The sequence below is a fragment of the Carassius gibelio genome, chromosome B9 (assembly GCF_023724105.1).
Source record: "Carassius gibelio isolate Cgi1373 ecotype wild population from Czech Republic chromosome B9, carGib1.2-hapl.c, whole genome shotgun sequence".
Taxonomy (NCBI): domain Eukaryota; kingdom Metazoa; phylum Chordata; class Actinopteri; order Cypriniformes; family Cyprinidae; genus Carassius; species Carassius gibelio.
The window spans coordinates 2,784,767-2,806,990 of NC_068404.1; the positions used below are offsets into that span (position 1 = coordinate 2,784,767).

At 37.1% G+C, this 22,224-nt stretch overlaps 1 protein-coding gene across 1 annotated transcript; it reads left to right on the forward strand.

Annotated features, from left to right (window-relative positions):
- Window positions 1–321: 321 nt before the first annotated feature.
- Window positions 322–21,579, forward strand: LOC127965258 (histone acetyltransferase type B catalytic subunit-like). The gene is made up of 11 exons (XM_052565956.1): window positions 322–413; window positions 879–950; window positions 1,646–1,721; window positions 1,813–1,933; window positions 6,891–7,070; window positions 7,805–7,926; window positions 9,520–9,624; window positions 10,561–10,667; window positions 15,491–15,642; window positions 17,554–17,670; window positions 21,042–21,579. The coding sequence occupies exons 1-11, from the start codon at window positions 407–409 to the stop codon at window positions 21,207–21,209; spliced, it is 1,227 nt and encodes a 408-aa protein (XP_052421916.1). The 5' UTR covers window positions 322–406; the 3' UTR covers window positions 21,210–21,579.
- The last annotated feature ends 645 nt before the right edge of the window (window positions 21,580–22,224 follow it).

Here is a 22,224-nt window from a genome sequence, read left to right on the forward strand (position 1 = left end):
CAATTTGAATGGGTTAATTGGCATGAACACTTTCTAAATGATCCTAAAACAGGCTTAATTAATTAGATTTATTTGTTAATTTACATGCAACTTTAAGGCGCTAGTTTCGCCATTTTTGATCACGTGGTTCTTAATTATGTAATTTTTTTTTATTTTTTTTTTTTTACTTTTTTTGTACAAAAAATCATCCTCCACCTTGATATCTTTAATAATGATTAGGTAACGCAATACCCAGTACTCGCTGTCAAATCTGGTGCTGCTTCGATGAGAAAAACACACTTCTTTTACTGTCTATGGAAAAACAACGCCGTGAGATTTCCTCCAATGGCGTTAACGAACGGAAGCACGTGGGTAAACAGGAAGTACTCTCGGCATTTGGCGGGTTGAGCAGAGAAGACGCGCAAAAATGGCGGGTGAGTGTGAAACCCCTCTAAAATAGCGGCTCAATGTTTATTGCTGCTGCTGTTGAGAAGTGTGTGTGTGTTTGTGTAATGTTAGAGCTCGAGCGGTGCGTTGTGCTGATGTCTGCGAGCAGATAGATCAGAGAAGAGAGACTGTAGAGTTTTAGCCGCGGCTAAATGCTAATCATCACACCGACGAGCAGCACGTTTGTTTACATTCTGTGAGCTGTCAGTGTGACGAGCATTAGATATGTTCATGTCTGTGTATCTGAAATAATTAAGAGTAATTTATATATTTGCCAAATAACCGTAAAGATACATATGTGCTAAAAGATGTATTTATGGCTAGATAGTGATAAACTCGCATTCACTTTGGTCCAAAACAGATGCTGCTATTTAGCATTTTAGTACATTTTTGTCAGTGCTTGTGAGTTGTGACAGATATGATAGATGTGTTTCTCTGTGTCTTTCTTCCAGCTGTAAATGACATGGAGAAGAAGCTTGCGGAGTATAAATGTGACACCAATGAAGCTGTGTGTCTGAAATTAGGTAAATCATCACTTAAAAAGAAAAGTGCCTAACATTGTAAATAAAGCAGTAGACTGAGTCTTTTGTTGTATGATCATTAGTTTATATTCAGAATTCTTTTATCGTGCTGAACAATAGAAATCAGCATGAAGTGAAGTGTTTTTATTTATTTTATGATTTCTAGTGCTGTGAAACGATTAATAGCATCCATAATAAAAGTTTTAGTTTACATAATATATATGTGTGTGTGTTGTGTTTCTTTATTATGTATATATAAATACACATGCATGTATACATTTAAGAAAAAATATGTCATGTTCATATTTTAAATATGATTATATATGAATATAAATATACATGGAAATATTTTCAAAATAAATACCTTATGTGTGTGTATTTATGTATGAATAATACATATACACAGTACACACACACACACATGTAAACTAAATATTTTATTTTGGATGCAATTAATCATTTGACAGCACTAATTATTATATATTATATTGGTCGCAGTTGTAAACGATTCATCAACAGATGTTATTCCAAATCTGAAAAATGTTTGTCTTTGTCATCTTACATCTGATATGAGCTTGTTTTTCTACTGATGTCACTCTGATGCTTGTGAATGGATAATAATTAGGTTCCATGTAAAATGTAGTGCCCACCTTCTGCTCAGTCCCTAATGACTAATATGATGATTTTGTCTGACGTAGTGCGGTTCCCGGAGGATATAGATGATGAAAGCACAACGTTTCACCCCGAGTACACTCATCAGCTGTATGGAGATGAGTATGTATCAAATGATATATGTTACAGTTGTAACTGTGTTTTCACTATTTTGACCCATTTCTTCAAATCCTTGTTCTTTGTGTTTGCACAGTGAAGTGGCGTTTGGCTACAAAGGTCTTCAGATCCAGCTGTACTACAGCGCAGGGAACCTGAGCACCCTGTTTAAAGTCAAGTACACGGCCAGGGTCACAGACACCTTTGACTGTGTGGAGGTACACCTCCTTCATTTGTTGACTGTGGACATGCACAGCTTTCATATGCACACTGTCCAGTGAAAATATTCAAATCAATTCAAGTTTATTTGTATAGCGCTTTTTATGATACAAATCATTGCAAAGCAACTTTACAAAAAATGTATTTTCTACAATATTTAGTAGAAGCTTATAAGTGGTGCTCAGATGAACACTATTAACAGCAATTATCATATGATGCAATCACACTTGTAGCAGTATTTGTTAGTTCTGTTGTTGATTCAGGGTTAGCATCATCTGAGATCCTCTGAGGGTCAGCATCATCTCTTCTCAGGTGTTCTGGATCCAGACTGGAGCTTGTGTTAATGTAAATCCTGTGGTAAAACAGAGAAACAAATAGAGACATCATTAGCATAACTGCTGATCCAACAAAGTAAAACTGATTAGTTTAACCAAAGCTGAAGAATAAGAATGCACATTTGAGCAGATACAACTGCAGTCACAAATGAAGAGATACATTATTCAAATGCTTGGCGAAAGAGATGTGTTTTTAATCTAGATTTAAACAGAGAGAGTGTGTCTGAACCCCGAACATTATCAGGAAGACTATTCCAGAGTTTGGGAGCCAAATGTGAGAAAGCTCTACCTCCTTTAGTGGACTTTGCTATCCTAGGAACTACCAAAAGTCCAGCGTTTTGTGACCTTAGGGTGCATGATGGGTTGTAGCGTGGTAGAAGGCTAGTTAGGTACGCAGGAGCTAAAGCATTTAGGGCCTTATAGGTATGTAATGATAATTTGTAACTGATACAGAACTTAATAGGTAGCCAGTGCAGAGACTGTAAAATTGGCTTTAGCTTGTTTACTGAAGATGCAGGACAACCACCTAAAAGTGCATTACAAGAGTCCAGTCTATTGTACAGTCCAATATACATTTGCATCACGTTCTGAACAAGATCTGCACAGGTGAAGAGCAGCATGTAGTGTCATAACAGAGAGGAATGCTGTCAGAGAGTCAGTTGACTAAAGTATCAGCCAGTTATACATTACACTCCTTACATGCACACCATGTGGCTTTCTAACATACGCAGGACTCAACAGTAAGCATGGGGACGAGCCAGTCAACTCAGACTTGATACAAACTCTAATTCTGATCATTTAAACATGTCAAGTCGATAATGTTATCCTGCTGGCTTACATAGATTTCATGTACAGATTGATATAGGTATTTTTTTTTAAATAGTGAGAATGATTTGTGGTAGTCTTTAATTAATTACAGCTGATTATTATGATATAATTGTAGGCCAGTCAATAATGCTTTGCATTGTTTTTGTTATTTAGATTTTATTACAAATTAACAATTATTTTACAGTACAAAAACAGTCCGTTGTGCTGCTTGATTAAAAAAAAAAAAAAAAAAAAAAAGTTTATTTCAGTAATCATAAAAACACTGGTTTGTTGCACAGATGGTTTGGCAGTTTAGTATATTTAATATTTCAAGTTGCGACAGTTAGTAGAAACAGATATTTGTTTTCTATATTGTGAAATTGTTGAAGTTATTTGCATAATTTTTTTTTAAATAAATATTAACGGAAATAAAATAGTAAAACAATTTTTTTTTGCTTGTAGTTGCTTAGGCAGAATTCTTCATTTTGATTTGTTTACACCAAAGTAACTACATATGAAATACAAATAAACGAAAACAATATACAAATGCTAAAAAAGGTAAATGACAAAAACATACCACTAAATTACTGAAACTTTATTACTAAAAATAAAATGAAAATTGAACTTCTAAAAACAAAGACTAATTAAAATACTCATAAAAACTATAATAGCATCTCAATGAATGCTCATCAGATTCCTAATAATAATAATAATAGAACATGGATGGGGCTCAGTTCTGGGGGGATGTATTTGATTTATGTTCTTCACACAAATCTATCATATGACTTGTGGTTCCCAGCCCTTTTCACTCCAGGTCCACAAAATATTTGAAAGCCTGACACTCCTAGTTTCTGGAAATAAAATTTCAGGGTATGAAATTATTAAAAATCTGAATATTCAAAACTTTTTAACCAAAAAATCTTTTGTAAAAAAAAGAAAAAACAATTTTTAAATTACACTTTATTTCAAAATTAGGCTGTCTTATATATCCAGGTTATTCTACGCAGTGGGAACAGTGTAAAAAATGAAGTTGTTGAGGGATGGATTTAAATAAGAAATATATTGATTCTAAGTTGTTTTAGCTCATTTTTAATGCTTGTTTTTTTTGTCTTATTTTAAGTCATGTAAGTAATCTTTAGCACCATATAAGGGGCTCCAATTTTGAGAACCGCTGGTTTAGAGGCATGGGATATACATTTACATTGATGCATTTGGTAGATGCTTTTATCCAAAGGAACTACATAGGCACACATTTGATCAGTTCTTGCTCTCCTTGCGAATCGAGCACATCTACTCTTTGAGCTGTTCTGCTACTGCACACACACACACACACACACACAGTTTATAGGCCTAACTCACACCATCCCAGACTCTCAATCCGTAATAAAACCCTTCACATAGAGCAAATGTGTTTATTCAACACACTTATCTATATCGCAGCTCATCCTTTCCACAGGATTAGAACAAGCTTTCTTCTCTGTGTGAATGATTTAGGTTGTAGAATAAAATCAGACCTGATCTTATTAGTGTTAGACCTAATTATATATTGTGTTACACCACGTGACTGTGTTCAGTGGCATTTCTGAAAGTCTTCCACCTTTAAGCGTGGCGTGTAATTATAGCCGCTAAACATACTTAAGGTGTTTATTGTGTGTGGATAGTTGATTTTATTATGTCTTTTATTTACAGCGCTTCACCGCTGCTCATATTGGGTTCTTTTTTCATCTTTCTACATGAAGATGTCTTCGATTAAAAGGTTTTTTTCAGTGTAATTGGATTCAATGCTGCTGTTGAACCCCATCGTATAAAGAAGACGCATTCTCGAAACCCTGAAGAGTCTGGGATCCTTAAGCGCCGTTAGTTAATACGGTAACGCCACAATGGCGTGCTTTCATCCGTGCATTTTGCCTGAGAATCTCTGTTTTTGCCATTTTCTGTGTGCACGGTTCTTGTCGTCTTGTCTCTGCGCTCCCATAATGCAGTGGGACAATAGTGAGTGTTACTGAGCTGCAGGTGCACCGATCCCCTTCTGATATTAGCTGATGTCTGAATGAGCAGGAATTAGCGGCGTGTTGCATTAGCCTTTTGTCGTGTGTTTTGTGGCTGTTGTGAATGAAGAGTCCCGCGACACAAGCGCAGCCCATCACGCGGCCAAAGGGCCCTGCTTAGCAACTTAATACAAAGTGTTCTCATGTCAGCCCTGCTGGAAATGGATACAATGCAAACATGGGTGCGCATTCTGCTGGGTAAAAAATCCCTGAGAGGCTGGAGAAGGGGGCGGCACTATTGTCCGCCCCGGAGCCTGTGAATGGACAGGGCAAACTCGTTTGATTGAGTTCACTCACCAGCCTCCGAACACAGGAGCCTATTATACATGTCCGGGCTTTTATTTTTTTTAAGTCGAGATCAATTCATTGAATTTTATTGCCCGGTGAGAAGCTGGGACACATTACGGTGGGGGAACTTCATCTGATATTCATGGTTTAAGATAAGTAGTAAATGTATTCAATTAAGTGGTCTTTCAGAGGACGTGCAGGAGAAGGGGGGCTGGAAACTCCTCAGCTGACATTGCTAATTGCCTAATGGGTCTCCTTTTTGTGCCACAAAAATATGTATTTTTTTCCTTTAATTCCTTTTTGCGCCGTGCCAATCACAGCTGAAGTATAGCTTAATGACAGAACAATAGGGAATTACTCTGTTAGGGCTCTTTTGTGATTATATGTAAGGCCGAGCGCCGGGGGAATAGACGCGTAACTCATAAATGTGCCACTTCAGTTTATATGATTAAATTCAGCTGCTTCCACTGTACACTAGACACAGCTGAGTTAACCGCTCGCGCTCTGTGGGAGGAAGCTTGAAACCTGCTTTAGATTAAGATGGATGCATGTTAGCTCTATAGAGATGCACACGCTCTGTCTCGTGTGCTGCTGGGCTTTGCCTTTAAACGGGTAGTTCTCTAACCCTCATACTGTGCCATGTGCTAAAAAGTGAGGAGTTTAGCAGAATGTTCAAGTTGCTCTTTTATGTGCAACAAAATCTGACGGTGACCAGTGGCTGTTTAGCCCCTAAAAGGACAAAAGACACTATTAAAGTAACCCGGATTGCCATATTCGATGTAAATCATACATCTAAATAGATGTACTTTATTTAACAAGGATGCATTGGCATTAAAAACATCATTTTTAAAAAAGATTATTATTTCAAATAAATGCTAAAAAAAAAAAAGAAAATGCTTCTGTTTTCACAAAAATATGACGCAACACTACTGTTTTCATTGTAAATAATGAGACATATTTATGATAGGTAAAAACTGAATGCACTGTAAGTCACTTTGTAAAAGCGTCTGCTAAATGCATAAACTTAATTTTAAACGTAATATTTCTTTAGCAGCAAATCAGCTTATTAGAGTAATTTCTGAACGATCATGTGTCACTGAAGAGTAATGATGCTAAACAAAATTCAGAAATAAATTACATTTTACAATATATTTAAATAGAAAACGGTCATTTTTAACTAATAATATCACAATATTGCGATTTTCATTTTTGATCAAATAAATGCAGCCTTGGAGGACAAAATAAATCAGTTAATGTTAACAGTTGTTTTGCACATGTGCACTCTTTTTTTCTTTAAACGGAGTAAATTCAGTTTGACTTCTTGTGATTCTTAGAAGTTTAAATATTGACTTTGCTTGATTTCTCTTGTTTGACGTGTAATATACACTCTGGTCTCTTACACAAATGCCGTTCTCTCATTGCAAATGTTGGTAGTTAGTCATTTAAAGGCAGCTGGCTCTTTCTCTGTTTGCGCTCAGCCAGATGATGTGGAGGGGAAGGTCCGAGAGATCATTCCTGCTGGGTTCTGCTGTAACACAGATGACTTCATCTCTCTCCTGGAGAAAGAGGCCAACTTCAAACCCTTCGGCAGCCTGCTGCACACCTACAAAGTGCACAGTGTGGAGGCGGGAGAGGATCTCACCTACCAGATACACAAGGTACAGAGTTCCCCGCAGCACGTCGAGTCTGCGCTTCGACAGCTGGCGATTCAAACTGGAAGATGACCGAGTGCTCAAGCATTTCTACCTGCTTTGGCAGTGTGGATCATGCATATTGTGAAAAATAGTGTTTTTTTTTCTTTCTCACATAGACATTGTTACCTGCGTTTCAGAAGTGAAGAAAGTTGAATGAAAGATTATTAGGGGCCAAGCCCCGAAGGTGCGTAGGCACCTATTGAAATCGTTATTATTCCTCTTCTTCTTCCGTTTCTTCTGCCGCAAGTCTATGGCAGCCCATAGAACCGATTGCGGGAAAGTTATATAATTTGGCACACTGATAGAGGACAGTCCTAACATTAACTATAGCAAATTTGAAGTCTCTAACTCTCTAGCGCCACCACTTGTCCAAAGTTTCAATATTTTTATGCTAATAACTTTTGAATCCTAAGCCAGAAAATTTTAATTATTTTTTCCTGTCAATCCCTAGCTCATTCCAAGTCGAATGAACTGCTGCTTGCAGCTATATTTGTATTTATACCTGTATACCCTGTCGCTTATGGTTTACTTATTTTATTAATAAATCTTCTTGCTGCATCCTATTAGACTGACTTTCACAATGAACCATGTTATGCCAAAGTGTTGTTAGGAAATGTTGCCCCTGCACATTTTAATTAGATTCTAGCATCTTTCCTTGTGAACACACCGTGGATTTCACCGTCTGTTCATCGTTTCAGGTGGATGTCTCGTGTCCAGGGTTCAGAGAGTACCACGAGCGCTTGCAGACCTTTCTCATGTGGTTCATTGAGACGGCCAGTTTCATCGATGTGGATGACGATCGCTGGGATTTCTTCCTCGTGTGAGTGTCTAATCCAGATCAGATTCAGTCTGCATCGGCATTGAAGGATTCTTGTATTTGTCACATTTCTTCAGTTTGGATTCAGATTCAAAACATGTTTAGAAAGGCCCACAGAAATGTCTGTCTGTAACTCATAAGCATAAGGGTATAGTCCCTCTAGATCCGGATCATTTAGACATCTGTACATTTTTGAGTGGTTTATATGAATAAGAAAAAAGAAACAAATATCACCTTTCTGTTTTGAAACCTGCTGAAATGTCTCGCCCCATAGACATCCAGACATAATCAATGTTTATTTATTTTTACAATCAACTAAAATCTGAATTACTGGCTGTGCTAATCGACAGCATGTCACAGATACACAGTAACACAGAGGACTGTCCACTTACAGAGATAGTTTGTCTCAAAAAGAAAATCTTGTCATCATCATCTAATCCATATCCATGTCTAAGTCATACTGGTAAAAAAATAAGTAACGCCTGAATGCACTGTAAGTCGCTTTTGAATAAAGGGTCTGCAAAATGCATAAATGTAAATGCAAGTCACTGGTAACTGGAATGATTTGGTTACCAACATTATTCAAAATATCTTTTGTGTTCTGCTGCAGAAAGTCATACAGTTAATGATGCCAAACTTTTCATTTTTGGGTGAACTGTTTCTTGTATTGGACCCCAGATAATACCTTTAATTAGATTTGTTAAATATAAAAATGCAATATGCTATTGTTTGGCTCAGTGTCCAATGTTTTTAAGCCTATGGCATGTTAATAACATACGTTTTACATATTGTTAGTCCACGCAGGCCATGGTAAGACTAATAAAGTCTTTTAAAGTTTTTTTAAGGACCCTTTTGTTAACCCTTGAAAGTAAAATCTGTGTCCAGAAACAAAACCAGTTGACAACCACCGACAGACAAATGTAGTGTCTCAGATATTTGTGAGCGTTTGAACAAATGTAACTCACGACTCGTGTTGATAACTTCAGCAGGTAAAATAGAAATCTAGTGCTCTCACAAAGCCAGCGAGCTCGATTAATAGTGAACAGTAACTTTCTGAACAGTCTCTCTCACACACGCGCACACACACGTGTAAAGTGTCCGGACGGGACGTCTCTCCTGCCTTTGTGCGGCCAATTATCAGGCTGCTTTAATTATATTTTCTCCTGCATTGAGGCAAATTGTTGATCTGGCAAGAGTTTCCTTTGTGCTGTTTGTCTGGTTTCTTTGCTCTTGTGTTTCTTTCTTTCTTGAGTCAGGCCAAGAGGCTGAATTGAATGTTGTTGTCTTTTGAAACGCTGAATAATGAAGTCTCCAGCGGTAGTGAAGGGGACTCTGCCTCTGTTTTCTTTGCTTTGGCACCTATTAAAACAGACAATGGGCAAATGGACTGGAGTGATGTGAAGAGGCTAGATGCCTGCCTCTCTGCTCTAAGTTGCAGTGCACCAATTAAGTGCATAATGCATTCAGTGTCTCCAGCAGGTGCAGCGACGGCCCACTGGCCCTCTGCAGTGACGACGGGTCGGGTGCATGGGAGCGTGCCTACGATTGACCTGCCCGCCTTTGTCATCTCTCTCTATCTCTCTGTCTTTCTTACAGATTCGAGAAGTACAATAAGGATGGAGAGACCCTCTACGCGACGGTTGGCTACATGACAGTGTATAATTACTACGTATACCCAGACAAAACCAGACCACGTGTCAGGTAATTACTACGGAAGCACGTGCCCACTATCTGCTTTATTCTGCGGGAAAAAAAAAGGAAAAGAAAATTACACATCTCTCTCTCTCCCTTGTCCCTAAAACTCCCAAATTACCGTCTCGCGTCTCTTGTGCGCCAGCCTCTCTCTGGGTATTATAAGACCCACGAATTCAGCGTCACCCGCCCGAACGCTGCTTTTGAAAACGAGTCTAATGTATTGATTGGCAGGATGCGCTAACGTTTCATTACGCTGGTCTCTGCTGAATGAACACGTGATATCATTGCTTACTGTATTTGAGAATTATTTTAGTTTTTTTAAACGATTTTAGGATTGCTTTATTATCCGTACAGTTATCATTGCATTGTATGTTTTGTCCCGACAATAAAAGCCACACAGCTTTGATCGTACAACTAAGCATTATCAAATTACTAAGACATTATCGGGAGATATCAAGTGACAATTTTTATATGCATTAATATCATTTATATGCAGGTCATGTAAGTAGTGTTGTATTGTTAAAAATATTTCATTGATTTACATGACAAGCAGAAGTTCAACTTTTTGGCCATGTAAATAATATAAACTGCACCAAAATGCATATATCTGCTAAATAAGAGCTCCATATTCTCCTTTCAATTTTATGGGATTAACAATTTTGTTACAGTGTTGTGCCTCACTTGATGTTGAATGTAAAATGTTGGTCTTTAAGCAAAACGTCAGGCCTGTAGTGTGAGTTTGAGTAGATTGTGTCAGTCAGTAGTGTAGCACGAGTCTGAAGGGTGCTGGAGGTGTAACTGGCCTCTGTGTTTGCAGAGCCATTGCTCACGGCTCAAGAGCTCTAACCTTAAATTGGGATTGCGCTTAAGCATCTTCTCCTCTGTCCAGCATCACTAAAGCTTTTGTACTGTGTGTGTGTGTGTGTGTGTGTGTGTGTGTAGCCAGACGCTGATCTTGCCACCATTTCAGGGAGAAGGGCACGGGGCTCAGCTCTTAGAGACAGTCCACCGATACTACTGCACTTCTGCTAAAGTACAGGACATCACAGGTATGAGATTAAACAGTTACGAGTCCTATTTTAACTAGGTTTTTTTTGTTTATATTGAGGATTTTATTAGTAAGTTTTATTAGTAGTAGTATTTGTCAAGATCGCGATTACATTTTCTCATAATTAAAGGTTAAAGATTTGAACCTAACCATTAATGCTGAGTATTATTAGTTGGCTTGTAACTTGTCCCTCACGGTGCTACCCTTGTAGGATGATAAACGTGCAATCAGAAAACATAAATGGAAAAAACTTATTTTGTTTAGAAACAGTCATTAACAATAGATTATAGATTTATAATATCAGCTATCAAATTTACTTTCTGATCCTGACATAATTTAAAATCCATTATATATTACATTTATGCATTTAGCAGATGTGATATATGATATAGATATATGATCTACATTATGTAATAAGTGGGATAATGTAAAGTCAGCTTTGACTCAGGGTTCTCGTCACACTTTCGGATTTATTTTGCAATAATATGCAAAATAACATTTACATTTTTTTGCATGAATTAATGCAGTGAAAAATGACAACATGAAAGTTCTTCTACAGCCAATTATAATTTGGCTTGTTGCTTTCTTGATTTTGATCTGAAATATCATTGCCTTGCACAATTAGAGAGTGTGTTCAGAAATCCAACCTGTTTGATCACACATCCACTCTAATGATATTCTTTGTGTGAAAGGGAGAGAGAGCAAAGTGTTGTGAATTTCCTGTGGTAAGGCAGTTTTTGCTGTTGAGTTGCTCTGCCTTCAGTTTTTGGGGAGGTGAAGGGATGTGATGTTAATTGCTTGCAGTTTGCTGCTGAAATGTGCTGGCCACATGCTGCCACTCACTCACCCCCTCAACAAAGACACAATTATTCATAGAGAGAGAGAGACCACACTCTACCAGATCTACCCAGCACTCACTGTTTTACTATTTCTGTTTGTTTCTCTCTCTCTTTCTCTCCATGTATAGAGAAATAAATATAAAATTAAATTGCTTTTTATCCCCCAAAGTGTGTAATTCAAGAAGTATTCAAGAACAGTCAAAATGTATTTATTGTGATAATGAAATAAATCAAACTTAACAATTCTATCAAATCTTTTTGGCTACTGAAGGTTACATTATTAGACACTTTTAAAACACATTTTTCTTACACTCTTGTGTTTGCGAAGCAGTATGAACAAATTTAGTTACTTTTTAAGTGCATTAAAATCATGAAATTAGCTTATTGCCACCATTTTATTTTATATATATTCAGCACAGCAGCAATATATTGTAAATATTAAATATATCGCCCAGGCCCAAACTAGGTATTTTCTTTTCTGTCTCTCTCTCTTTCTACAGTCATTGACTAACTACTAGTCATTATTTTAGTATTTGTTTCCCCTGATTACCAGAGTAAATGAGTTTTCTCTATTTCTGTTTTATCATGTGATAGAAAGTCCAAGGCCTTCTCAAGCCACACGGCTGACTCGTATAATCTGCGGCCTATATGCATCAAACAAATATTGATGTTGAGACAAAACACAATGCCAGCAAGTTATTATTTCAAACATTCACTCACTAAAAAATAAATAATTTCTGATCAATGACTTAATAACCACAAACCTGGATTTTATGTTTCTAAATGAAGCATGGCTAGAAGACCGCTGCAGTGCAACAGTCCTTAATGAACCAGCCCCTCCTAACTTCACTTACATGAGTGTCTGCAGGACTGTTAGGAGAGGTGGAGGTGTAGCTACTCTATTTAAAGATGTTTATTGATGCAAGCAAGTGCCATTTGGTCAGTACTTGTCTTTTGAATATCTAGGGATTGTGTTGAAAGGTTCTCCACACATTCTGTTTATCATTATTTACAGGCCTCCAAAATACTCTCCAGCCTTTGTTGAAGAGGTCACAGAAATGCAATCTATGATTTCCTCAGAGTTTGACTGTTCTGGTATTGCAGGGGATTTTAATATTTATATATATAATAAATAAATCAAAACTACAAAATAAATTATAATGGTTATAAACACTTTTGAGCTGATTCAGCATGTGCATGGACCCACACACAAAGGTGGACACACTCTAGACTTAATCATCAGTAGGGGTCTGAACATTTCATCCATTGTTATTAAGGACGTAGCTGATCACTTCTAGAGATGTAACGATTCACTCTACTCACGATTTGATTCGATTCACAATTTTGATTTAACAATTCGATTCGAATCACAATAATGTTTTTTAAACAAAATGATTTTAAGACAAATTATGAATTAAATGTGTCCTTTTATTATTGCTTGAACAAAATGCTGTACATTTCTTTGTGAAATTGAAATATTACTATAATAATATATTAATGAATCGTGATTTGTTTGCATCTCAGCTGATTTGAATTGTCACATATTTGAATCCATTTTCAACCAGCCCACGGTTAATCATTAGATACCTAGTATTTTCTTTAATATATTGATCTCTGCTAGCACTGAATCTAGATCTGTCTCTGTCAGAAAGAGATGCATTAACGAAAACACTAGTGTGCTATTTATGGAGGCTATATCTCTAACACCAAGCATTTCTGCAGATTCTGCTGTTCTTCTCTTTGATTCGTTTAACTCAAAAGTTAAAAATGTTGATAACCTAGCTCCTGTGAAAGTCAGCAAGAAGACTGGCAGACAGAAATCAGCATGGAGAAAATCAGCAGCAATATAGAGTATGAAAAAAAAAATGCAGAAAACCTGAGAGAATGTGGTAGAAGACGAAACTTGAAATTCACTATAGCATCTATAAAGACAGTCTTCATGCTTTCAAAGTGGAACTTGCAACAGCTAGACAAACCTTCTTCTCAAACCTTATAAAAAGTAACTTAAACTACCCTTGCACTCTTTTTGCTACTGAAGAGAGACTAACAAACCCCCCAAGTCAGATTGCCAGTGAAATGCTCTCCGACAGTAAATACAATTAGTTTGCTTCCTTCTTTTCAGAGAAAATCAATCATAACTGAGGGTGATTAGTACATCCTCAAGTTATGCAGAGTTCAGACAGATTCAACTGCAGTGTCAAAAAGAAGATACTATATCTCTGTTTGAAGAAATTGATAGCAACATTTTGGAGGAAATAGTACCAGCACCTTAAATTGCCAACCTGCTATCTTGACAAACTTCCCACATATTCTTTTCAAAAGGGTGCTTAAATGTTTAGAAGCAGATCTCTTAGAAGTGGTTTCCGAGCGCATCACAGCACAGAGACAGAGCTCATTAAGATAATAAACGATGTTTGCTTAAATTCTGATTCTAGCAAATTTTCAGTGCTGGTATTACTAAATCTCAGTGTTGTGTCTGACACTGTCGATCATAACAAACTTCTAGAGAGAAACTGGGTCAGGCTTTCTGGGATGGTAATCAAATGGTTCAGGTCACACCTAGAAAAGAGAGGTTATTATTTGAGTATAGGAGAGCATAAGTCTAAGTGGATGTCCATGACATGCGGAGTCCCACAAGGCTCAATTCTTGCACCGTTCTTGTTTAGCCTGTATATGCTCCCATAAAGTCAAATAATGAGAAGAACAGCAAATACAGACCGGTGTGTAAAACTCGCATGCATATTTGAAAGATTAATAACGCAAACTTTAAATATTTGACATACTTTTGAAACTCCGGTTTTTAGTTGATCCTGATAAGTGCTCCTTGTCACAGTTGTAAACTCTATGGCTTTCTTTCGTCAGGGGGACTGGCGTCAACGGCATCTTTGTTTCTGGACAGAACATTATAGAACGCGACACACACATCTCTGAGAAATCCTGTAGAGTTCATTCAATCTGACGACGACTTCTACACTCCTGTAGTGTGTCCACTTTTGTGTCCCATATGCATCAGACATTTAGCCAATGGTCTGTGGGCGTGACGTATGAGGCTGAGACTACTAGGGGTTTAACAACTAAAAATCAAGTCAGGAATTTTGGTGTGATTCTGGAGACAGACCTTAGTTTCAGTGGTCATGTCAAAGCAGTAACTAAATCTGCATACTATCATCTCAAAAACATTGCAAGAATTAGATGTTTTGTTTCCAGTCAAGACTTGGAGACACTTGTTCATGCCTTTATCACCAGCAGGGTGGACTAGTGTAATGTGCTCCTCACCGGCTTTCACAAGAAGACCATTAGACAGCTGCAGCTGATCCAGAACACTGCTGACTAGAACCAGAAAATCTGAGCATATCACACCAGTCCTCAGGTCCTTACACTGGCTTCCAGTTACATTTAGGATTGATTTTTAAAGTACTTTTACTAGTTGATAAATCACTCAATGGCCTGAGACCTAAATACATAGCAGATATGTTCACTGAATATAAACCTAACAGAGCACTCAGATCATTAGGATCGAGTCCGTTAGAAATACCAAGGGTTCACTCAAAACAAGTTGGAATCAGCTTCCAGAAGAGATCAGATGTGCTAAAACAATAGTCAAATTTAAATCTAGACTGTGTGTCAAACTGTGCAATGTCCGAACTGATTGCACTATATTTTATATAACTGTTTTAAACTCATCTTAAACCTCTTCAATACATTTTTTTTTATCATTTTCAAAGTTTATTTTTTTATCATTTTTCTTTTTATTATTTAAAGCACTTTGAATTACCATTGTGTATAAAATGTGCTATATAAATAAATGTACCTTGCCTTGCCTAAACATACATTTAGCTTAATTTTCACCAGTGATGCGTTCAGCATATGTAATCAGTGTTTTCATGAAGGTTTGTCTGGCATCAGTGCCTTCATATTGTAATTTACCAATTGAAAACTTTCAAGACTCTCATGAGTTGACTTTTTGTAATTGTCTGCTCTGCAGCGGAGGACCCGTCTGAAAACTATGTGAAGCTGAGAGATTTTGTGCTGGTGAAGCTGTGCTTGACTCTGCCGTCCTTCTCCAGTGAGAAACTCTCACAGGGCTTCAGTGAAGAGATGGTGTCTGAGGCCAGAGAGAAACTCAAGATCAACAAGGTAACATCTCTTGCAGGTTTACTTGCTTTATTATTTGTGTCTTTTTTTTTTTTGTTAATTAATTTTATTGATTAGGAGAACAGATGGGAATGAAATTGCTCTAGGAGTTAAGTCACAAGCTGGATTCAAACCTGCATTGCCCGCGTGATCACTACAGCTCAGTGTGTTATACTCTGAATAAACATAAATTTTCCTGAAAACCATCCCAGTAGGCTAGCTTCACAAGAGTGTGACGATCAAGATATTTAAATAGCACCTGTTTTAATACCGTATTAAATATTTTGATTAATTTAAATGAATTAAAATCAGTGTGAGTGAGTATCACGAAAAATGTTCTCAAAAGTTCCTGCATGGCATTTTATTTGCTTCAAAATGTTTAAGCTTAAAATAGGTGTGCAGCACTGTTTATTGTACACGGTTATACTGGTGCATATCAGTTAAATTATGGTAATTAAATATCATTCTGTTTATTAATTGGGAAACTGAAAGCAAGGTTATATTATAGTTTGTTTGTTTTTTTCAGCTATTTTACCCAGCCATATTTTTGCCTTGTTTCTTTAAAGCTTAACTGTTGCTGCGTACTGTAGATAAAAAGCCAAGTAATTAAACAGTCAATTCTTCAAAGAGTGTGTGCATCTAAATATAGAGGTAATGATCTTGTTTTAAACTTGTAATGCCCCTAAAGGTAGGAGCGAACATCCGTTTCCGCTGGCCATTAGCAGGTAGTGAGTGGGAGTGGGCCTAACAGTGACCCCTGTGGGACTCCTCTCTCTCGCCACTCCATCCGCTCTTTAACGGCTCCAATTATAACCCAGCATCCCCTTTTATGCCCCACAGTCCCCTCTGTTCATGTTGTTTGTGAGTGATTATCCCAGGGTGGTGCCTATGGCATGGCCAGGCAAAATGCTTGGCTCTCCATACTACCCTAGTGGGAACTGCGTGAGGTATGGTGGACCTCTCGGAGTCATGGTTACTGAAGGAGTCATGGTTACACATTCAGAATAGCACTGGGAATCCCAGAGCAAGATGCTTTTAACCCAGAAAAATGGACCAGGTTAAAGAGTCAGTCTGTAATTGCTGCTCTTTTCGGCTACAAAATGCATTATTCGTCATTGAGAGCTAGCATATGGACATTTGACTTTACACCTTATTGTAATGTTATATGCAACATACAAATTCATATTTGATCAGTTAGAAACAAATAATTTCTAAAAGTCTTCCAACAAAACGTAGGGAAGTTACCTACATAACACAGTGAAGATTATTTCATGTGATTATTTATGCATGATGTTCTTTTGATTCACGTTTTGACTTTTGCATTTGTGAATGTCACAGCTTATGCTTTATGGATAGCATCTGTGGCACACTAACAGTTTTACGCTTTTCTTATTTAGCTGTGCTAGTTTAGATCTTGTATTACTCAGTGCTCTCTTTATTTTCGTATGAAATCATAAAAAAAAATCAAATTTCATGTCCATGTTTTATTTATTTGTTTGGGAGAACAGCGTAATTGAATGAATTTTGCACAGTCGGCTGGTCATTATCATAAAGTAAACCCCCTCAGGGTGATAGAAGGCCCCTCAGCTTTGTGTCCTTATCGCCCTATCTGTGTTTATTTTGCAAAAATGTGGGGCTTCCTGAACTCTACTCACTGGAATTACATTGGTAGCAGATAACCAGACTTTTAGCTGAACATAGTCCCACTTCTAAATACAATACATTGACAAAGTTCACAATTTGAATAAAACATTTTACTAAAGAATCCATGCAAGTGCAATGAAATCCGAACCTCAGATTCTCTGCTCAAGATGCCACAGATGCTGTCCCTAAACTTCAGCTTGCAAAAGCTAGAATATTTATTAAAGGAACAAAGCTTTACAATATGTCTCTTGTATGCTGTCTAACTTTCAGAAACATGCACGCCGTGTTTACGAAATCCTCCGTTTAAGAAACACAGACATGAGCGATGAAGAGAAAGCCAGAGAATTTCGTCTGGAGGTGAAAAAAAGACTCTATGGACCCTACAGAGTAAGTGTGTGTTTCATCTGCTCATGTTAGCTGTATGGCCGTCACTGTTTGTCTGCATTGACGGACTGCAATCTGACCATTAGGCATAACTGCTACAACTCCCATGCAATGATTAGTCAGTCATAGAGCCTGGGCTTCGTGTGCTGAACATGGATTTCAAGAAACAACAAAACAAGTGAAGTCTTGCCAAAACAAACCCCGGTCACGACTGCCAAGATCGGCCTGCTTGTATAACGTTCTCCAAACCGCACAGCTCAAACTACAACATGTGAAATGAAGCATTTCTGGACTTCAAAGAGAGCTGCACATTTCTAGCTGTGTTTATATATGTGCTGTATAAAAATGAACAGAAACACAACTCTTTCAGTGCTGCTGTTCTGATATTCCGCAGGCTTTGTCTGGTATAATTTATTCATTGACTGGCTTGAATAGTTTGCGCCGTTTCCTGTGTGATCCTCTCACGCGGTGTTAAGAGCGAGAGGGACCCGAGGCCTTGCTCTGGGTTTGTTTGAGGGTATAATGGCTCACACCGGGCGGCAGCCGCAGTCTTCACATCCACACCACGAGCTCCATTCACAACAAGTGTCATTATTACAGATTTGCATCTGATTTAAGCGGAGCCATTTAGCAGGGAGAGCGCAGCACCCAGTCACCTGCGCACGGACGGACTCGCTCTAATCCGCTCTCTCTGCATGAAGACATGCTGCAGTTGTGTGTCTCAGGACTGGAGCTGTGCAGTATTTGACCTCCATAGTCATCTTTCTGCAGGCTTGTGTATGTGTTATAGTTATAATTTGGCATGCAGTATTTAAATGTCTTAAGTAGTAATCCTTAAGCTCACACAACCTCTGCACTGGGTATCAGGGAAACAAAATCTGTGCATTATCTTACTATCCAAAACAGTTAAAGAAATACACTACTGTTTAAAACTTTGGCCTCTTTTACTCCGCATCAGTGCATTAAATGATCTGAAGTGACAGTGAAGACTTTAGTAGTTAAAAAATATATATATTTCAAATAAATGCTTTTTCTATATTTTTTTTAATAATATACAATTCATCAGTAAAAAAAAGAAAGAAAGAAAAAAACAGCACAACTGTTTTTAACTGAAAAAAAAAAGTTTCAGTGGTGCTGTTGTAAAAAAAGAAAAGAAAAGAGAATTATCATTCATCAATATCATTATTTTTTCATAATAAAGTTTGAATTTCTTCCAATTTTTTTTTTTAAAATATTTTTCAGAATTTTTCTATAGAGAACGCATATTGTGGCTAGTAGCTGTCATCAAAAAGAGAAAAGAAAAAAAAAAGCAATTTATGACAATTGTTTCTACTTTGGAACTCAAAATGAGAAAGAAAAAAAATAGATTATAATTCTCGCACCAAACTGTCCTGTGTATCATGTCTTCAGAAGTCTTGGAATATAGTATACAACATACTTCTAGAATTATTTTATGACATTTTATTATTATTATTATTTGAATATGTTGTAGTTAAAGTATGTTTTCATTGAATGGAAAAGAGCAGCGTGAACATGCTGCCGAATTTCTCTTTTTGAGTTCCACCGTAGAATGAATGTCAGATGGGTTTCGGAACTTTCCAGTTCTCTTCTGCTGCCAAAGATTTTGTGCAATGCTCATTATCTTTTCATCTTATTTCTTTTATATTCTAACTCGATTAACCGCATGTGTCGTAATTCTCCTGGGATGTTGTGGTGATATTAGTTGATATGTTGCAAATAATGTGGATTGATATGATATGAAGCTCCAGCAGCAGTAAAGTACTGGATCAGAACCACTCTCGTGATGACACTGTCCAGGACAGAGAGCTCTGACAGCAGAATAACCACACACACACACCAGACCAAAGAAAGAGTCAAAAACATGAGGCTGGAAAGGAAAAGAGCAGGATCTGCAGACCACATGCCTCTAGAGCTCTCTTTACTCTGAATGTGTTGCAGACTTTCCAGTCTTCACCACATCTTGTCTGTGTGTGTGTGTGTGTGTGTGTGTGTGTAGGTAGGGATGTAGGAGGCCGACATTTCAATACACACTTGCTTGAAAGTCTCAGAATATCAGTAAATTGTTTTTTAATTAATATTATTGATATAAAATAGATTCACATTGCAGTTTTGGTTGTTTGCCGTAACTTTAGACATTAATGTCTTTAAAATAGGCATTTAGACCAAGCACATTTGAACTTCGACTGCATACACACAGCGTGAAGGCAGACGTAGACATTGTGGTTTTATTTTTACTAAAGTACGAGATTCATGAAAATCCTCTTAAAAAGTAAAGACGTTTAAAATCAATTCTGAGAAATTTATACGAATGTGCTAATCCTGAAAAAGAAATGTTCATTTATTTATTTTGCTCTTTTTTTTTTTTAAGGAAATGTCTCTTTTGTTATTGTACGGTGGTTCTTCTATAGTGGTTTATAAAAACAAACAACCCTAAGGAAAAAGATGGAACATTCTTGAAAATTGTTTTGGGGAACACAAAATATTCTTAACTTTATTTGAAAAAGAAAAATGAAGAAGAATTTTGTTCTGACGAATTTCTCGTGAATCCAGCCCCGATACTTTTGACATCCCTAGATTTGCACACAGTGTCTCACTAAAGGAATTACACAATAGAGCTGTTCAGTTGTCATATCATCTAATTTACTATGGATTCTCACTGGAGTTTCTCATAAGTTTTCAATAGTGGTTTTCAATCGAGTTAAACCAGGTCTGTGGCAACATTTTGACATTTGTGTATCATAAATTACACAGAAATACCTCAAATGTAAATTTGAAAGCTTTATATATATATATATATATATATATATATATATATAGGGATGACAGTGGTCGGCTGATTGGTCATGCAACGTGCTTCTGTTTCTGTTAGCAAATTGTGTTTTAGGAAAAAGTATATTAAGAGGGAAATCAGCTGATTGTCAACTTGCTTATACTTGTCACTGCTTATGAAGCGGGGACAGAAGTATTAACAGAGATTTAGAAACATTACATTATATTGAATATTTTATGTATTTAGTGTATGTGTTTGAATGCTAAATCTGTATGTGTTCTTTCTCTCTCTCTGTGTGTGTGTGTGCTTTTGAATTCCTGGTTTGAAGTTGTGGTTCGGTGCCAAAGGCTCTCAACAACCTTACAGACTCAATTTTAGTTCACGGCTCTTTTATTTCTCCTCTCTCTCTCTCGCTGTGTTTTTATGCATGAAGTTTCGCTGTGATGTAATCACATGTGCCCTGGGGTTTCTGTTCAATGGCAGGTTTTGGATGGGATCGGGTGAGCTGCTTTGCATCTTATTTTTCTCCTGCGCCGCACTGACACCTGTGTGTTTTCTCCCAACACTTTTGCCTTGTGTGTAGAAAAACCAGCGTGAGCTGACTAAGATGCGGAAATGTTTGAGGCCAGAGGAGTTGGCGTCCCACATCAGCCAGATGGACACGAGTCTGCAACATGAGGAGCTGGAGAAAAGCTACCAGGACGTGCTGGCGGAGTATCGCAGAGTCCTGGAGCGACTGGCACAGGCTTGAAAACACGAGACTTCTGGAAAGATCTGGAAAAGACTGGCCAAGACACACACACACACACACACACACACACACTGTTCTGTTACATTGTATCCAGTGTTAATAAGGGTTTAAACCTGACACATCTGCATTTGTTTCTTGAGTGATTTACAGACTTATTCACATAATTAGAGATGAGTGCATTGGTCTACTGCGAAGATGAACTCTGAAGATTTGTTGATATTGTTATTGGTTTTTTCCATCAAACATTTTCCTTAAAATGTAAAAATGTAGATTTTGAAGCACTTCCTATGAAAAACAAATAAAATGTTTTGTATATTTCTCCAATGTATCTCTTTGGTGATGGGTCTAAAATAAAAACATCTTCGTTTTACTTCTCAGACTGTAACCCTACACTGTTTGATGTTACAGTGTTTAAAACTTGCATAATAATGTGTTTGAAATGCACACCTGTTTAAAAGTTTGGGTTATATTCTTTGGTAACATTTTATTTAAAGTTGTCCTTTTTACACGTTTAATGTAATTACTAATGTAATAATTTATTGTGCATAATTGTATACAAGTAACCCTAAGCAAAATCCTTACCATATAGTAAGTAGTTAATTATTATGACAAAGTACTTAAATGTATAAGTACTGTGTAACAAGAACACCTTTAAATAAAGTGTAACTGTTTTTTTAAAGAAAATAATGCTTTTATTCAGAAAAGATGCATTCAATTGATCAAAATTGACAGTAAGAAGTATTTTTGTCAAGATTTTTTTATTTAAAAATAAATGCTCTTCTTTTGAACTTTCTATTCCAAGAAATCAATTTCTAAATTATTTATTGTTTTTACACTTTGGTTCCAAGTAGTTGAAGGCTACTTCATTTGTGGAGAAAAGAGCATCCCTGAAACTGCCAAGTGCACTAATGTCCAGAAGACAGTCACTGTCTACGGGCTGAGATCTGAAGATTAGCTGGCGATGCACTGGATGAAATGCACAGAAGAGTTTTAGCTGACATTACTGCACAATGAT